Genomic DNA, 15282 nt, shown 5'->3' with positions numbered 1-15282 from the left:
CGCTCTACGGCGCGGCTGATGACGTGAGTGTTACCTTTCCTATTTTAACCCCATTCGTTTGCCTTGTCTTTGCCCGTTCTAAACGTTCTATAGCGTTGGGTGTGCTATTGTTCTTCTTCTAGTTTGATCTCTGCTTTGTGTACCGAACCCTTGCCTGTTTAAACGACCACGATTCTTCTCTGCCTGCCTACGAACCCGAACCTGTTTACCGTTTTGCACCTGATCTACCTGCCCTGACCTCGGATTGTTTTTGACCTTGCTGCCTGCTGTTGCCCTCGACCTCGGACTGTGTTCTGGACTTTCTTTAGCTGTGCTTACCTGCATTGTTGGATCCCTCGTCTACCTGACCGTAACACCATGGACCTATAAAGAGACAGAGCAATATCTTCCTCTCGTGAGTCAATAATAATGCCAATATCATATTTGCCTTTGCAGCCGCTAGCTGGCACTGTGCACTGCTGCTAAGTCTATTGTCTACAATTACTTCCAAATCTTTTTCATCAGTAGATTTCACCAAGGAAACACCATTTAAATGATATGTTGCATTTTTATTATTATGGCCAAAATGCATAATTTTACATTTGTCTACATGGAATCTCATTTGTCTACAGTGAATCTCATTTGCCATTTATCAGCCCAGTTACCCAATTTGTCCAAATCCTCCTGCAGTGAAGACACATCTAGTTCAGTCTTTATTACCCTACTTAATTTTGTGTCATCTGCAAACACTGAAGCCTGGCTCCCTATGCCCACTGGGAGATCATCAATAAAAAGAAGAAGCGGACCCAGGAAAGATCCTTAAGGTACTCCACTTATCACTCCTGTCCAGTTTGAGAACTTACTACCACTCTTAGTGTTCTATCTTTCAGCCAATTCTCAATCCACAGACAAACATTTGGCCCTAAGCCTATTTCAGTCTATGTATTGTGTAGGTAACCAACAGGAAGCTTCCCAGCAGACATTAAAAATGACCTCCCATCATAGAGTTCAGTACTACTACATTCATAAAACCAAATGTAGTTTTTACACAATATTTTATGTATGTATGGGGTTTTCTTTTACCTTGGTCCTATCTGGTATCATATCATGGTATCATATACTTCACTATATGGGAAGTGGGAGTGTGTAGTTTTCAACAAAACAACCCTACTATGCATTATGAAGAGTCATAATGTATCTCCTACGAGAAGCTCTCAGCTGGCCCTGTATTAAACAAACTCATGTTTTAAAGAATAAGCTCTAAGTCCTTCTAATTTTTTGTATTGAAACTAAATAACTGATTAAAATACTGCTACATTAATGTACACAATACTGTAATTTTCAAAATAAAATGTATTTTTGTATGGGAATTCACCTTTAAGGGATAAACTTATAATATTTTAATACTCACAGGAGCACTCCTGTAAAAGAACAAAGAAAGCTACAAATTTAAGAAATAACTATTTAAAAGCAAATTTTATTCTTTAAAATTAATAACTAACCCTATGATAAAAATAAAAATGCCTTAAAATATTAGTGCAAATGATGTCTGTACACTTGGTGCAGTAATTGACAGAATTAAACACTAAAACAAATATATTTATTTACCGCTAAATCTGTGTGAAATTATATTAATGATTTTTAGCGGTTTTCAACACTTTTCACTTTGGTTACATTTTTGTATTTGGTTTATACACCTGTTTGTGTTTCTATGCATTTATCTGAATGTATTTCTATTTTTCATGATTTACAACGTTATTTAGAATAAATATTTATATCTACACTGCATGTAACCTTAACCCTTTTGTTTTTTATTCTATGTACCCTTCGTGACAATGGTTTTCACATTTCTGTGGTGTTTTTAGCTGTCAATTTCTTCTTTCTCATTTACTGTACCCACACACATTACATATTGGGTTTTTTTTCAGGACAAGGAGGGCTTTCATAAGAACTTTTGATATCATCTCATTTACTTAAAAAATATTGCTATTTCAAAACCATGTTTCTTTCAAATATGCTCCATATGCTATTTGAAACATCTTTGAAGCTGGCCAATTCAATTTACCCCCATCAGGCCATTTATTTTTGAAAACTATACACAGCTCCTCTTATGTGTCACTGCCAAAAACCAACATATGTGACCATGTCCTATTTGGGATATCTTTGAAAACGGCCAATTCAATACACTTTTGAAAAACATAGTATTTTAAATGCTAGTATTTTATTTCAACATCTTTTTATTTCACATATTTATTTATATATATATATAAATATATATATATATATATATATATATATATATATATATATATACACACATATATATATATAGCACAAAACATAGTCCCATATCTAGAACAGTGACAACTGCATATTCATGTCAGTCTGTACAATGTACATATTGGTAACATTAGTATAATATAGCGTAACAGAAGATCACACTGGCCCCAAGGAGTACAAAAAACATTGCCCAGATTCTCCGTAATGTTTGACACATTGCACATCAAGTTAACGCCCCATTCTATACCTCACTTAATCTCCCAGAGCCAATATACTGACCCCAAGCCAACCACCTCAGTTCGTTCTCAGCCTCAGCCCCTCTGGATGTATGAACCAAATTTTCCATCGCTTTTCTTCTATCCATCTCTCCCACCCATTCCCTGATTGTGGGAGACGACACCTGCTTCCAGTGTCTAGATATAACCGCTTTCGCAGCATTAAGCGAATCGTCAATGACCTCTTGTAATATCCTAAGGATCTAGATGTGTGATGCAGTAAAACTGAGGCTGGGCTCACCTCAAAATTCATATTTGGAACCTCCCTCACGGCCCTAATCACCCCCTCCCAGAAGGCAATCAACCCCGGACATCCCCACCACACATGCAGGTAAGTCCCAAGTTCCTTCATACACCTCCAACACCTATCCGACCTAGAGGGAAAAACTTGATGGATATCTGCCAAGACCTGATACCATCTAGTAAGGAGCGTATACACCTTCTCTTGACTGGCTACGGATACAGAACACTTCTGTGTAATAAGATAAAGCTTGTCTCTCTTTCCCTGCATGAATTCAAGTCCCAAATCCCTTTCCCAGAGCCCCATATAATATGGCACCCTATCCAAAGTCCAGGTATCAGACAGAAATGGGATCAATCAAATCGACCGGGTCAGAGCACATCTTCTCAAACACTGTCATATCTGCTGGGAGAGTCGCCGTATGCTGCAAATCATGGATGTAATGAGTCAGCTGGTGATACGTATTCACGTATCTGGCATTCACCAGCCAAGCACCAAAAACAATCTTTCTAAATATCCTGAACACATGAATGACTGATGAATGCCTGACAGCCAGCCACTGAGATCCACTGTTTTTAGCTGATAAATGTCCAGTTTTCCAAAATGCTAAAATGTTGAGACTGAAGCTCATTCACACAGATGTTTTGATAAACATGTGAATGTTATTTGAAACACAGATATGATATAATACACCAACCTGCAAAATTCACACTATAAAAATCATTGGTGCATTGTAATAAATAAAAATATTACAATGTGGCATGTTATTCATTTACTATTAATATTTGAAGTACTGCTTTTTTTTAATAAACACCCACAAACCAGACTACAAGGCATAATATTTTTTCCTGACTCTCCTCCTAGTTCCATTAAAAGCCCTGGTTGAAAATATTAAGTGACTTATTCCAAGGTAGGAAACCTGCCACACGCAATCATAAAGGTGTTGCTGAGAATGGTGTCAGACACTAGATGGTGCTAAGCGAGTTTCCCCTTACCAAAATAATTTTGGGATCTTGAGAATCCATAAAAACGATTGGCGAAAATATTTGTGGGAATGACAGACGTAAAGTTAAAACTTTTTTTAAAAATCATAACGTGAAGAAGTAAGATAAAGTAATTTATCGGTTACTTGGTTGTATTTCAAAGATAGGATGCAGGGGATTTGTAAAACCCTTAATATTAAGCATAAATAATATTTTCTGTCTTTGAATACAAAGAGACACAGGCTTCATATTGTGGATGCATCAACAACTATCATGAGCTGTATAATGAAGAAGGAACTCTCTAAAGTAGCAGCACTTGCACAAGTAGTAAAAGGCTTTGTTTTGTGTTTTCATTTAATTCTATTTACTTAAAAATATCTCAATATACACTACTGTTCAAAAGTTTGGGGAAAGGAGGAAGGAAAGGTGGGAAGGAAGAGAGGAATGAAAGGAAGGGATGAAAGGGAGGGGATAGACAAGGCAAGGAAAGAGAGAAAGGAAGGATGGGAGGGGATGGAGGGGATGGAGGGGAAGAAGGAAGGGAAGGGATAAAGAAAGGGAGGAAAAAAGGAAGGGAAGAAAGAAGGGGGAGGAAGGGAAAGGAAGGGAGGGATTAAGAAAATAAGGGAGGAAGGAAGAAGGAACCTAATGAAATTAAGGTCATAAAGTAATTTAAGGGGCAGGTTTACTACTATAAGACCAACAGATAAAGGGGGGGGGGCATTGTGGTTCAGGATACTAAGCAATATCTCTCTGAGACTTTTAAACAGTTGTCTATGAAGCCACATTATAGAAGAGTTGAGATTGATTCTACTAGTGAATTACAGACTATTCTTTTTTATCATTAATATTTTGCTATTATAAATTATATAATTACTAGTAAAGCCTTGGTGCAACAACCAATTAATAAAAAAAAATCTTCAATTTTTATTAATTTATTTTATTTCTAATGTTAAGTTTCCAAAAATTCCCTTTTTTATCTTTTTCAACAAAAGATTGATTGACCCACCAGGGTTGCCCGTTGTTTCAGGAATGGGCTCAGTTTTACAACTTTAAAAACATTTCCTCATCAGGAAGATATAGAGGCAATTTCTGCTGCTTTCCAAGAACTCTATTTCTGAAGCTTATCATTTGCTTTTGATCAAGTTACTGTCATTGGTCCTTTTTAAAAATTATTTTATGTTTTAGAATACCTTTTACTTGCACATCCAGGGGACAACCATGGGGTCAAATATTGCCGCTCAATATGCAAATTTGTTTGCAGAATCCTTTGAAGGAGTGTTTGTTTACTCTAATGAATCTTTTGTCAACTTTGTCCCTCTTTGATTTTGTTTTGTAGATGGCATATTTTTCCATTGGACTGGCAGTATAGACCCACTGTTCGCTTTACTCTTGAATATGACTTCACAAATATAGATTTCTATTTTACTACGTTACTGTACAGGAAATTTATAACACATTCAAATTAAATTTATATAAGAAAGACGCTGATCTTAATTCTTTCTTACATGCCAAATGCTTTTATTCACAGCATTTACCTTATCTTCAGTTTGTCAGAATCAAGAGGATTACATCTGATTATGATTCCTTTGAAAGGAGAGCCAATGAATTGGTAACCTCATTATCTTTGAGGGGCTGTGAGCCCAGCACCTCACATGACTGTAAAGACAGCTGCCTGCTATAGTGACCCTGGATTAACCCTTTGTTTGCTGTCAGCTCATAGTCCCACTGCATTTGCACACATATATACAGAAAAAAATAATTGCACAACATAAGTATTCTGCACACTGCAACTACTAAAAATAGAGGGAACGTCGCTACCCAGTCTCTCCTCTCATCTGATGATCTTTGTCTATCCTCCGCACTGTGGTCTACTTCTCAATCATGCATACAAGACTTCTCAAAGGCTGCCCCATCTTCTGGAATGCCCTTCCCCTAGCTTATTTGACCCTCCTATTGCCTTCAGTCCTTCAAGAAATCCCTCAAGTCCCAATTATTCAGACACTTAGCAACTAATAGGTTACCTCCCTTCTTCCCATCAAACTATAGCATTTTTTCCTGCTATTGACCTGGACTTATGTTCAGCAATATTATTATTTATTTTACAATGAGATGACAATGCGACTGGTTCATCACTAAGACTGTCACTTTTACCTCTTGTGTAATACACTCCAACTACTTCTAGATTGAAAGTTCTGCCGAGGCAGGGCCCTCCCTTACCTTTTCTGTTTCTGCAAGTCCAAGTTCTTTTGTAATACACCCTTCGTACAGCACTGCAGAATACAAAGGTGCTATATAACTTAATAATTAATAATGCAGGGCATGGCTAATATAGACAAATGGGGCTAACCAACTGCAATAAGCAGTGTTAAGTGTAACATGGCGCTGATCACAGCAATGGGAGATATCTGGTGCTGATCACAGAAGTCAGTCACCTCCTACAGTACTTAAGTAAAAATACGGCATCTGCATACCTGGGAATTTCTGGGCTCCGGCTACCCGGAGCCTTCCCTTGCGGGACACGTCCAGGACTGCCCACTAATGTCAGTTGGCGGTCCCGTGATGTCGGTGGGAGGTCCTGCTGATATCGCTGGGTGGCCCCATGCCGAAGATTGGGGGTACCGCTGATGTCGGTGGGCGGTTCTGCTGACATCAGAGGCATTGCCGCTGACATCACAGGAAACACCCCCTTTTAAAGGGGAAATGGGCAGGAAGCGGGGGGCGTGTCAAGACCCCGAAGGACCAAACCCCAAGAGTTACCAGGCATGCAGATCGGGCTGATGACAGCCTCACTTTTTTAAGTTTTTGTTTACTATCTAGACTAATAAAGTTAATTGTATTTGGTCACCTTTTATTCTCTTCATTGTACAAACTGCAAATCCTAGATCTGACCATTTTAAAAATGATTGAGTTGCTACACTTTGACTTACAATTCCACAGGCCTTACGAGTCAAGCAACTTGAAAAGTCAGTTCATTTGGCAAATATGCTCCAGTAAGTTGACCTCAGCAAATCAACCTTTAGATAACGGATGCCAAAATGTTTATAGCTCTTGTCTGTAAATAGCCAATACCTTATTGATGACTAGCGTTGTAATGGAAGTCCTACCAAACTGCTGTGCTCTGAATCTACTTCTAAGAAACAATAAATAAAGTTGCTGTCCAAGCTTCAACTGCCAAACTAGGCCATATCTGAATTCAGCAGGTTTGCTTCATAGTCCTCAGCGCTGTTGTTGCATGGATGCATCAATTGTGTCTGTGCGTTCACTCCGGATTTTTCTTCTTAATTATCATCCGACAGAACAAAAGACTGGAGCTTGGGGGAGGGCCTCCATATAATGGGAACAACAGAAGGTTATGCTGCAACAGGTGGAGCGCTTGCAAAAACGCCTGACACATCAGCATGACAGACAGGCAAACAGATATTAAGACCATCTACATTTTGTAGGTGCAGCGAAATATGCACTTCAATATAATTCTGTATAGAAAAGGGATAAAAACTGGCCATCCTAGTGATTGCAGTAGTACAGCGGCACGCACAATCTATTAAAGGGGCACTCCAGAAATCACTTGCACATTAATTCATATGATAGTTGTGTGCCACCTTCACAGTGAAAGTGTTAATGCATAGGATTCATCCGCGCCCCTTCTATGCATGTGTCCCTGTCCCGCAGCTCCTCAACTCGCAGGGAAACCAGCCAGCTGCAGGGATGGCTAATGCCATGGGGGCCCCATAGGAGCCAAGGAGACCCCCACGTGAATATAAATAAGCATCTAGTGCGAAACATGTAAAGCATGTCTGGCTCTCTGCCTCCTTCAATCATGCATGTAAACTAAAGAAGATTTTTATTATTACAGGAGAGCTCATGGAATTTGTTTAATTTAAGTTGAGTGCCGCTTACCTTTGTTGTTTAATCATTTGAAAAAAAAAGTCTGATTCAGTTCCGCAAATATCTATAGAAATGGTGCATTTAAACACAGTAAAAGTATAACTGGTGTATATATATATATATATATATATATATATTTCAACATGGAGTGTCATTTATGGAAAAGTAACCCTATACAGCAGTGTTAAAGCCATCTGCCACTTCCTACAGTCATTATTAATTAATTTGTTTGTAGCCTATGATTAATTGTTTATTTAAATTCCTATTGCAACATATTTATAGATTATTTAATATACAGAACAGGAGCTGAAAACTATGTATATATATATTTATATGTAACAGTATCACATTTATTTGGACACGTAGCATAAAATGGCTATGTTTATGAATGAAAATACTTACATTAGAACTACTACTAAAACCTGTCAAACCAAATAATAAAATTACCGGTTTGTTCGAAGTCCAAGTCTACTACCCCTGCCTTACAACTTCGTTGGCAAAGGGATGCTGAAGATCTTGTAGGGTTGGTGTAAAACCTTCCGCTACTCTATCTGTATTACACATGAATTTATCATCCATTCTAATTCTGAACGTGTCGATTTCTTACAATGCTAAATGCACGGTATTTTACAGGGTATACTGTATGTGCTGTCAGTCTGTGTCAGTGCAATGTATCCACATCAGTAGATCGGTGAGGAACAAATGAACAGTTACGGTGAGGTTGCGCTACGGCTTTTCCTATGGGAAGGCTTAGGCTGCCGCTCTGTAAAACTGCAATCTCGTCCATGTGATTTTTAAACAGCTTATCAAACAACACATGATGTTTGTTCATCACAAGAACATGGATGTGAAGATGTAATCCCGACTATTTTGGCAAGTAGAGTGTTGCTATAGCTCTTCAGAGTCATCTTCCCTAAAAGATTTAGAAAAGGTTAAAATCTCAGAGCAGCAACAGGTGTGTACCGGTCTGAATAATGGATAATGTGCGTCTAACATGCTTACTGACTCAAAATTATGCATAAAATAGTTTCACCGGTTGTCTGCTTCAACCATTGGGATTTTACTACAAAAGGGCACACGGGAAAACAATTATGCCATTTTTGTACTTATCATTAATACTTAATATTATTAAGTAATATTAATTAATATAAAACATAATATTCCCTCAGACAGGATCACCATCAGGAGGGTGCGGCCAGTGTTGCAGTAAGAGGCTTTAGTCCCTCTGTTTCATGGTTGCCGTACAGCAATGCCTTAAGTTCCATACTGCAGTTTTTCTTCCCTTGTAACCCTCACGTTCCAGCGCATGGAACATGACGGCCACAAGGGGGAACATGGGGAACCTGGGCCATTATGAGCAGCCTGGGAGCATCTTTGGACTTGAGGAGCCAGGGGGTGATGGCTGGGTTGTATATAACATAAGGGATCTGGCGTGTGATCGGGCAGCATTGGACAAGGGGTGATGGCTGGGTTGTATATAACATAGGGGATCCAGTGTGTGATGGGACAGTATTGGACAGGGGGTGATGGCTGGGTTGTATATAATATAAGGGATCCAGTGTGTGATGGTGCAGTATTGGACGGGGTGATGGCTGGGTTGTATATAACATAAGGGATCCAGTCTGTGATGGGGCAGTATTGGACAGGGGGTGGTGGATGGTATGTATATAACATAAGGTATCTGGCATGTGATGGGGCAGTTTTGGACAGAGGGTAATGGCTGGGTTGTATATAACATAAGGGATACAGCGTGTGATGGGGCAGTATTGGACAGGGGGTGATGGTTGGGTTGTATATAACATAAGGGATCTGGTGTGTGATGGGGCGGTATTGGATAGGGGTGATGGCTGGGTTGTATATAACATAAGGGATCTGGCATGTGATGGGGTAGTATGGGACAGGGGGTGATAGCTGGGTTGTATATAACATAAGGGGTCTGGCATGTGATGGCGCGGTATAGGACAGGGGGTGATGGCCGGGTTGTATCTAACATAAGTGATCCAGCCGGTGATGCGGAGTATAGAACGCACAGGGTTGACGGTGTTACCCCCGCCCTGAATTGGTTCTGGGCCCCATAATTTGTGATGGCAGAACCCCTGCGCTCTATATGATATTTCTATGAGAAACACTCTGCAGAGCTGCAATGCTCCTCCGTGTAAATGTCATGTAAATGAAATGTTACTGTCATCCATCATTTAACAGAATATAAAGGAAAGAATAATATCGCTGTGGCAGGTAAAGCAATCGTGTGCGCTGGGCGAGGGATTGTTCATTAAAAGTAATCCGCTGGGCCATGGAGGTGTCCAGCAGCAAACTGCATGAGAGGCACAACTTGGTGGGAAAAAAGAAAGAAGAGAGGGAAAGAAACAAAGGAGGAGAGAGCAAGAGGCTGCGAGAGAAGAGACAAGCGAGACATTTCTGAAAGTTGACATTAGTGTTATGGATGAGACTACAGAATATAAAACAATGTGGAGTGAAGCAGCGGACAGAGGCATTTAATACATTTAAAGTCGGTATCTGAGACGTGTTTGAACACGGTGCGCCTCAGACCCTTCCTTGAGAAAATACGGGGCACTCGGCGAACACATTCCGAAATCCGGAGCTGCGGGAGGACAAGTTCGAACAGAGAAAATATTCGTATTGTTCGACGGGAACTGCATGGGGAGGGCTGTATACTTTAACCGTTTAAGTGTCACATAACTCACGCAAACAAACTTCATTGAGGGCTATAATAGGGTCAGTTGGTTAGTTCTTGTTCCAGTGACAAGAATCACAGAAACTTACGGGTGCGGCACATTAACCCTTGCAGGAGCCAGCATTCAGCGCTTCCCCGCGGGGATCGTTAACGAAAGGGTTAAAACCGTGAGAGATTGCCTCCCAAGCCCTGCCCTCCCGCTTTCCAATCACTGACATCATACGGAGAGAGGGGGAGGGGAGAGGAGGCAGGAGACACAGAGGGACTGGCGGACGAGAACAGTGACTGTGAAAAAGAGCCTGAAGTGGCCAGCAGAGCAGCTCCGAGCCGCCGACTGCCGTTAACTCGTAAAGAATAAGCAGGGAGGGCGCGTAGGATCCGCGAACAGGAGCGGCAATCCAACTCAGTTGGGGACCACAGGCGCAGGCTAGCCGGCAACTGAAAAAACACGAGTGGCTAACTCAGTATCCACGCTCACTTATTGTGCTTTTATAATCTGAGGATTAGGCTGCACTCTATACAGTGCGCGATCTTCTAGGGAAGGGGGTGATGCTTTATTAAACTGAACCCCGGTTTTTCTCATCTGCGGGACCCCCTGTTTTCTGCACATGTTCGGGGATCTGTGTGTCTCTGCTTTCCCGTGACTTGTCCCCCAGATCGGGAAGCCAGTGCCAGAAAGTCGCTCCAGCTTCTCTTGCGTGGATTTGATGCTTATCCCGTGGATTATGGCTCCCAGCCGGAGGGGATCCTGCTGCCGCTGCTATCCCTGTTGGCCCCTAACCATCAGCCTGGTGATTTCAGTCTTCCAAGGTGAGATCCTTCGGAGGGTGATGTGGGCTGTTTGGGTAGTAAATATGTCACCGTGCGAGTTCCTAATTAGTTTTGCTGCTATCGGGAGGGTGGGCTTACAGGAAGGTGCTTGCTTACTTAATGGGGTTCCTCCAGCCCGATTTGGGGGTCCCATCGTGGGGTGCGGTGATCAGTACCCCCTGTAGACACCGAAACACTCCTGATGTGAGTCACGGCGATAGAACGGCGGAGATGCAGCGGGAATGGAATTCACATGACAGCATTTATCATATTAAGGACATATTTCCAAATTCATGGTTCGAGGCAAAATACTTTCATTGGCATGCAGTCTGCTTTCTGCATTATATATATACATACATACATATATATATTAGGGAAACCGATGTAAAAAGCATTAGTTATGTTGTTAGGGAATTTGGGAGTCGCATACACAGGGCATCCAGCAGAAGGATATATGCTTCATATAGAAGGTCCCTAAACCCATTCATTGCTGCTGGTCCCCCTTGTAAGATGTGGGGGGGGCACCTGTTGATTAAAGTCAAATGACAGATTTTTTTGTTTACCTATATCTAAAAGTGTAAATGAAAGGAGCCAAGAGATTCATAGCCATTCCCTGGTTCATGTAAAATGTTGGATGTGCCTGGGATTTTAAGGGAAGTTTGAGTGTATGAACTAGGATGGTAGGAAGCCATCCCTGGGATGATGTGTTGGAGTAACAGGATTTGCCATGGGCTAATGAAGGGGCACACGATTGCCTGCTCTGTGGACTGGAAATGAAATCTGGAGGCAAAGATGCAAGATCTTTGTGAGTAGCCCTAGAGGGAGAAGGGAGGGTGAATTAGGAAGTGGCAGCCAATGGCAAGAATGAGAACCCCCCTTCCCTGACAGTAACATAAAGGGCAGGAGAGAGGACATATACATCTTGCTGCTGATGCAGTATGTACAGTTTGAGAGCATGATGAAGATTATGTAGTTTTGCTGTGTGGCGCCCAAAATGCTTTGATGTGCAACCTTGCAGCAAACTTTAGTTCCACCCTATAAAGTGAAGAACAAAGGGATTTAGATGAAAGCAATTTAACCATAAAGAAGAAGTGACAGATCTTAATGAAAGGAGAAACGCCCCCTGCGCTATAAAAACTCTTAATAGTAATTGAAGGACACACAGGCAATAGATCTTATAGCCAATATATCACATAACATCTAATATACAAGGGTGTTAAGTTATCCTCTAGACTGTAAGCTTCTGATCAGGGCCTGTTTTACTTAATGTATCGGATGTCTTAGTGTGACAATTCTAGTTTTGTCATACACTTTGAATGCGTGTACTGCGAGAAGTGCTACATAATAAAAAAAAAATATATAACCCCATACACTGTAACTAGGAATGCTACAAAGGGGTGATTGCGTTATACACTGCCCTTCGGCAAGTCTGCGCCAGCAGTAGGGCGAGCGTTTCAAAATCGCCATCCTCACTGATAATTCAATTATAGTTAAAAGGAAACTGGCCGAGTGCGTTAGATTGGTAGGTTACAGCTAGCCTCTAAATTCTAGCGCATATGGATGAGTTTGGAATCCAATTTGCTGGGATGCCATAAGAGAGCGGTTATAGTACAGGGAGACTGCCGAGGCTTGCATAGTGCTGGAACATAGAATGTTAGAAATTCTATGGCGAGGTGTAAGGTTAAGATGCTATAGTGCTTTGGGAGGGATGGTTTAGATTGCCGTAGTGAAATTCTAACATAGGGATAGGTTATAACATTTTAGGAACGTGTGAAATGTCCAGAGAGGGATAGGTTGAGATGCCCTAAAATGTATGGGCTGATTTATACAGTCTTTAAATTCTGTGGCATGACAATGAATATATCGGCGTTAAAGACGCTGCTTTGACACATCAGCACACTAATATACAATATGTAGGTATGTGCTACCAGAGCATGAAATGCATTTCTTGTTGAGTAACATAATATTTGTTGATTGAAAGCCTTTTCGTGCTAAATAAAAACATTAAAATAGTTGAGATGGAGGCACAATCTGGCAGATCAGAACTATCTTCTTGTTTTATCCCTGGCCATACATTCTCTACCAGACATTTAACTTCAGTTTCTCCTAAATCTTCACCTCAATTGAAATGTCTATAGGATGATTTTTCTTTAATTCCCCCCCAAAGCTAACCTCTGCCTCTGTTGTGGAATATCTGATCGGTTAACCCTTAAATGTTTAATTAATTCTCCTTGTATCATGCTGCGGAATGTGTATTATGTCTTATAAGTAATATTTCTCAGGAAATTACGATTCTAACCTAAAAATGCAGTAGACCCGGACTCTGTATCTCTATGCAGCACACTGTTTTTGGATTATTTACTATGCTCCTGGTATATAAGGAATATTCTAGTTAACCTCCCTCCATCTCCCATTCGAACATTTTCCTGATTCATCGTCCATGTCACAAAATCCACCATGACCTCTAACAACATTAGGGTGCCAGGCTCAGTCCCATCACTCACACCCCAATCGGTTTTAATCAGATTGTTCTATTAATGATGGAGCACACGAGAACGTGGCATAATAGGACAGCATCATCGCATATTTGAGAATACATTTTGGATGTCATGCCCATGCCATAGTGTTGTGTATGTATGTATGTATGTATGTATATATATATATATATATATATATATATATATATATATATATATATGTATGTTGTTGAATATACATAAATTGTGACTTTAGAATCCTAGCTTTAAGTTATCTAACAGCAAGTCAGATAACAAATAAGTCCCGGTCTACCTGTAGCTTGTGCCTTGACATTTTCTTTTATGTGATGGTAAATAGTATACTCCTGAGCTCCCCTGCATTGAAGCAGTACATGCACAAATGTCACAGCGACTTTCATTCATTCGCTTCACACGTTTGAACCTTTTCTGTTAGCCTCTATGGATACACTTACCGTGGCAAACACATAGATTAGTACCCAGTCTATTAAGTGACACAAAGGTCAGCGAAGCCTAGGGGCATCCAGGATGAATGGAACGGGCAGAGTGACCTCTAGGGGAAGATAAGGAGAGTTTATACGATATGGATTTGTTTATCCAATGCACCACGCATAAATACACGGCTCACTTCTTTAGTTACATATCGCATTATAACTTCTTATAGCTTCCTTGAATGTATCAGCAGTGAGTACGCCAGTCGGTAAAATCTTTTATACATATTTTTATTTTATTTTTTTTGCTCATTATGCTCTCCAGTATCCGTTTTCAGTAGTTCATAAAGCTCTCTATACTCTCTCGCTGTCATAAAATGCAACAATAGGTGCGTTCAGAACACACACGTATCCTGCATGTTTCTGCCTAGGATGTAGAAATTTTGGCAGTTGTCATGACAAACATGTCCTATCAGTAATGGCTGGTAAACTCCCTCATTTAATTCCCATGACAAGTCCAACAACACGTCTTTCTCCTTTCTCTTTCTCTTCCCTCCTCCTCCTCCGTGGCAGGAGGGCTGAATGTCTGCGTCTATGCTGCGGTTCTCTGCTACGGTTACCCGGTGTCTGGTCTCTGGGTTAAAAACAAAGGGAAAATGATCATGTAATACAAAGATCATGTCAAACAGCAGTTGTTTGGGCCCCTCAAAAAAAACGACATATTTTTTTTTTTAATGAAAAAATTTGCCTCGTCTAGCTTCTAGTGCTCCGTATGGATGTCGGGATTATTCTTGATGCAGCATGCCACCTGCTAAATGTAATTACTCCTTTAACTGTTGTGAAGAGTTCGGTAATTTCTTTCACACCTCGGAGAGTTGAAAACAAACAAGACTAATTTTTCTGTTCATTATGTTATAGAACTTGTTCAGAGAATCCGGGAAATCATACTGCTGAGAAAGTGGATGGATAACTTGCGTATATTAGACCGAGCATTGGTTTGAATATCCAATTTTTTTTATTTAATTTTTTTAGTAGATTTTCAGTTTTTATTTCAGTTTTATATGCAGAAAAGGATCAGTCTGTTTTAACAGCTGTTGGCGTTTAAGTGTGCATAATTTTCAATATTTGTTGTGTTTATGATGAGGTAAGCAACCCAACTGCTGTTTATTGTTCGACTAGATTGCCATCTCATATAGGAAAACTTA

The 15282-nt window shown here is 40.4% G+C and overlaps 1 protein-coding gene across 3 annotated transcripts in view; it reads left to right on the top strand.

The window, feature by feature from the left end:
- Positions 1 to 10613: 10613 nt before the first annotated feature.
- Positions 10614 to 15282, top strand: part of NECTIN1 (nectin cell adhesion molecule 1) — a 109140-nt gene continuing 104471 nt past the window's right edge. For all 3 annotated transcript variants that reach the window (XM_053452624.1, XM_053452625.1, XM_053452623.1), the window contains exon 1: positions 10614 to 11151. In XM_053452624.1, the coding sequence (XP_053308599.1) occupies positions 11049 to 11151 (103 nt within the window). In that variant the 5' untranslated portion in view covers positions 10614 to 11048. The remainder of the gene's footprint in view (positions 11152 to 15282) is intronic.

This window comes from Spea bombifrons, chromosome 12, assembly GCF_027358695.1.
Source record: "Spea bombifrons isolate aSpeBom1 chromosome 12, aSpeBom1.2.pri, whole genome shotgun sequence".
Classification (NCBI taxonomy): domain Eukaryota; kingdom Metazoa; phylum Chordata; class Amphibia; order Anura; family Pelobatidae; genus Spea; species Spea bombifrons.
Note: the sequence above shows the minus strand (reverse complement) of the source record. Positions and strands in the feature narration are given on the sequence as shown.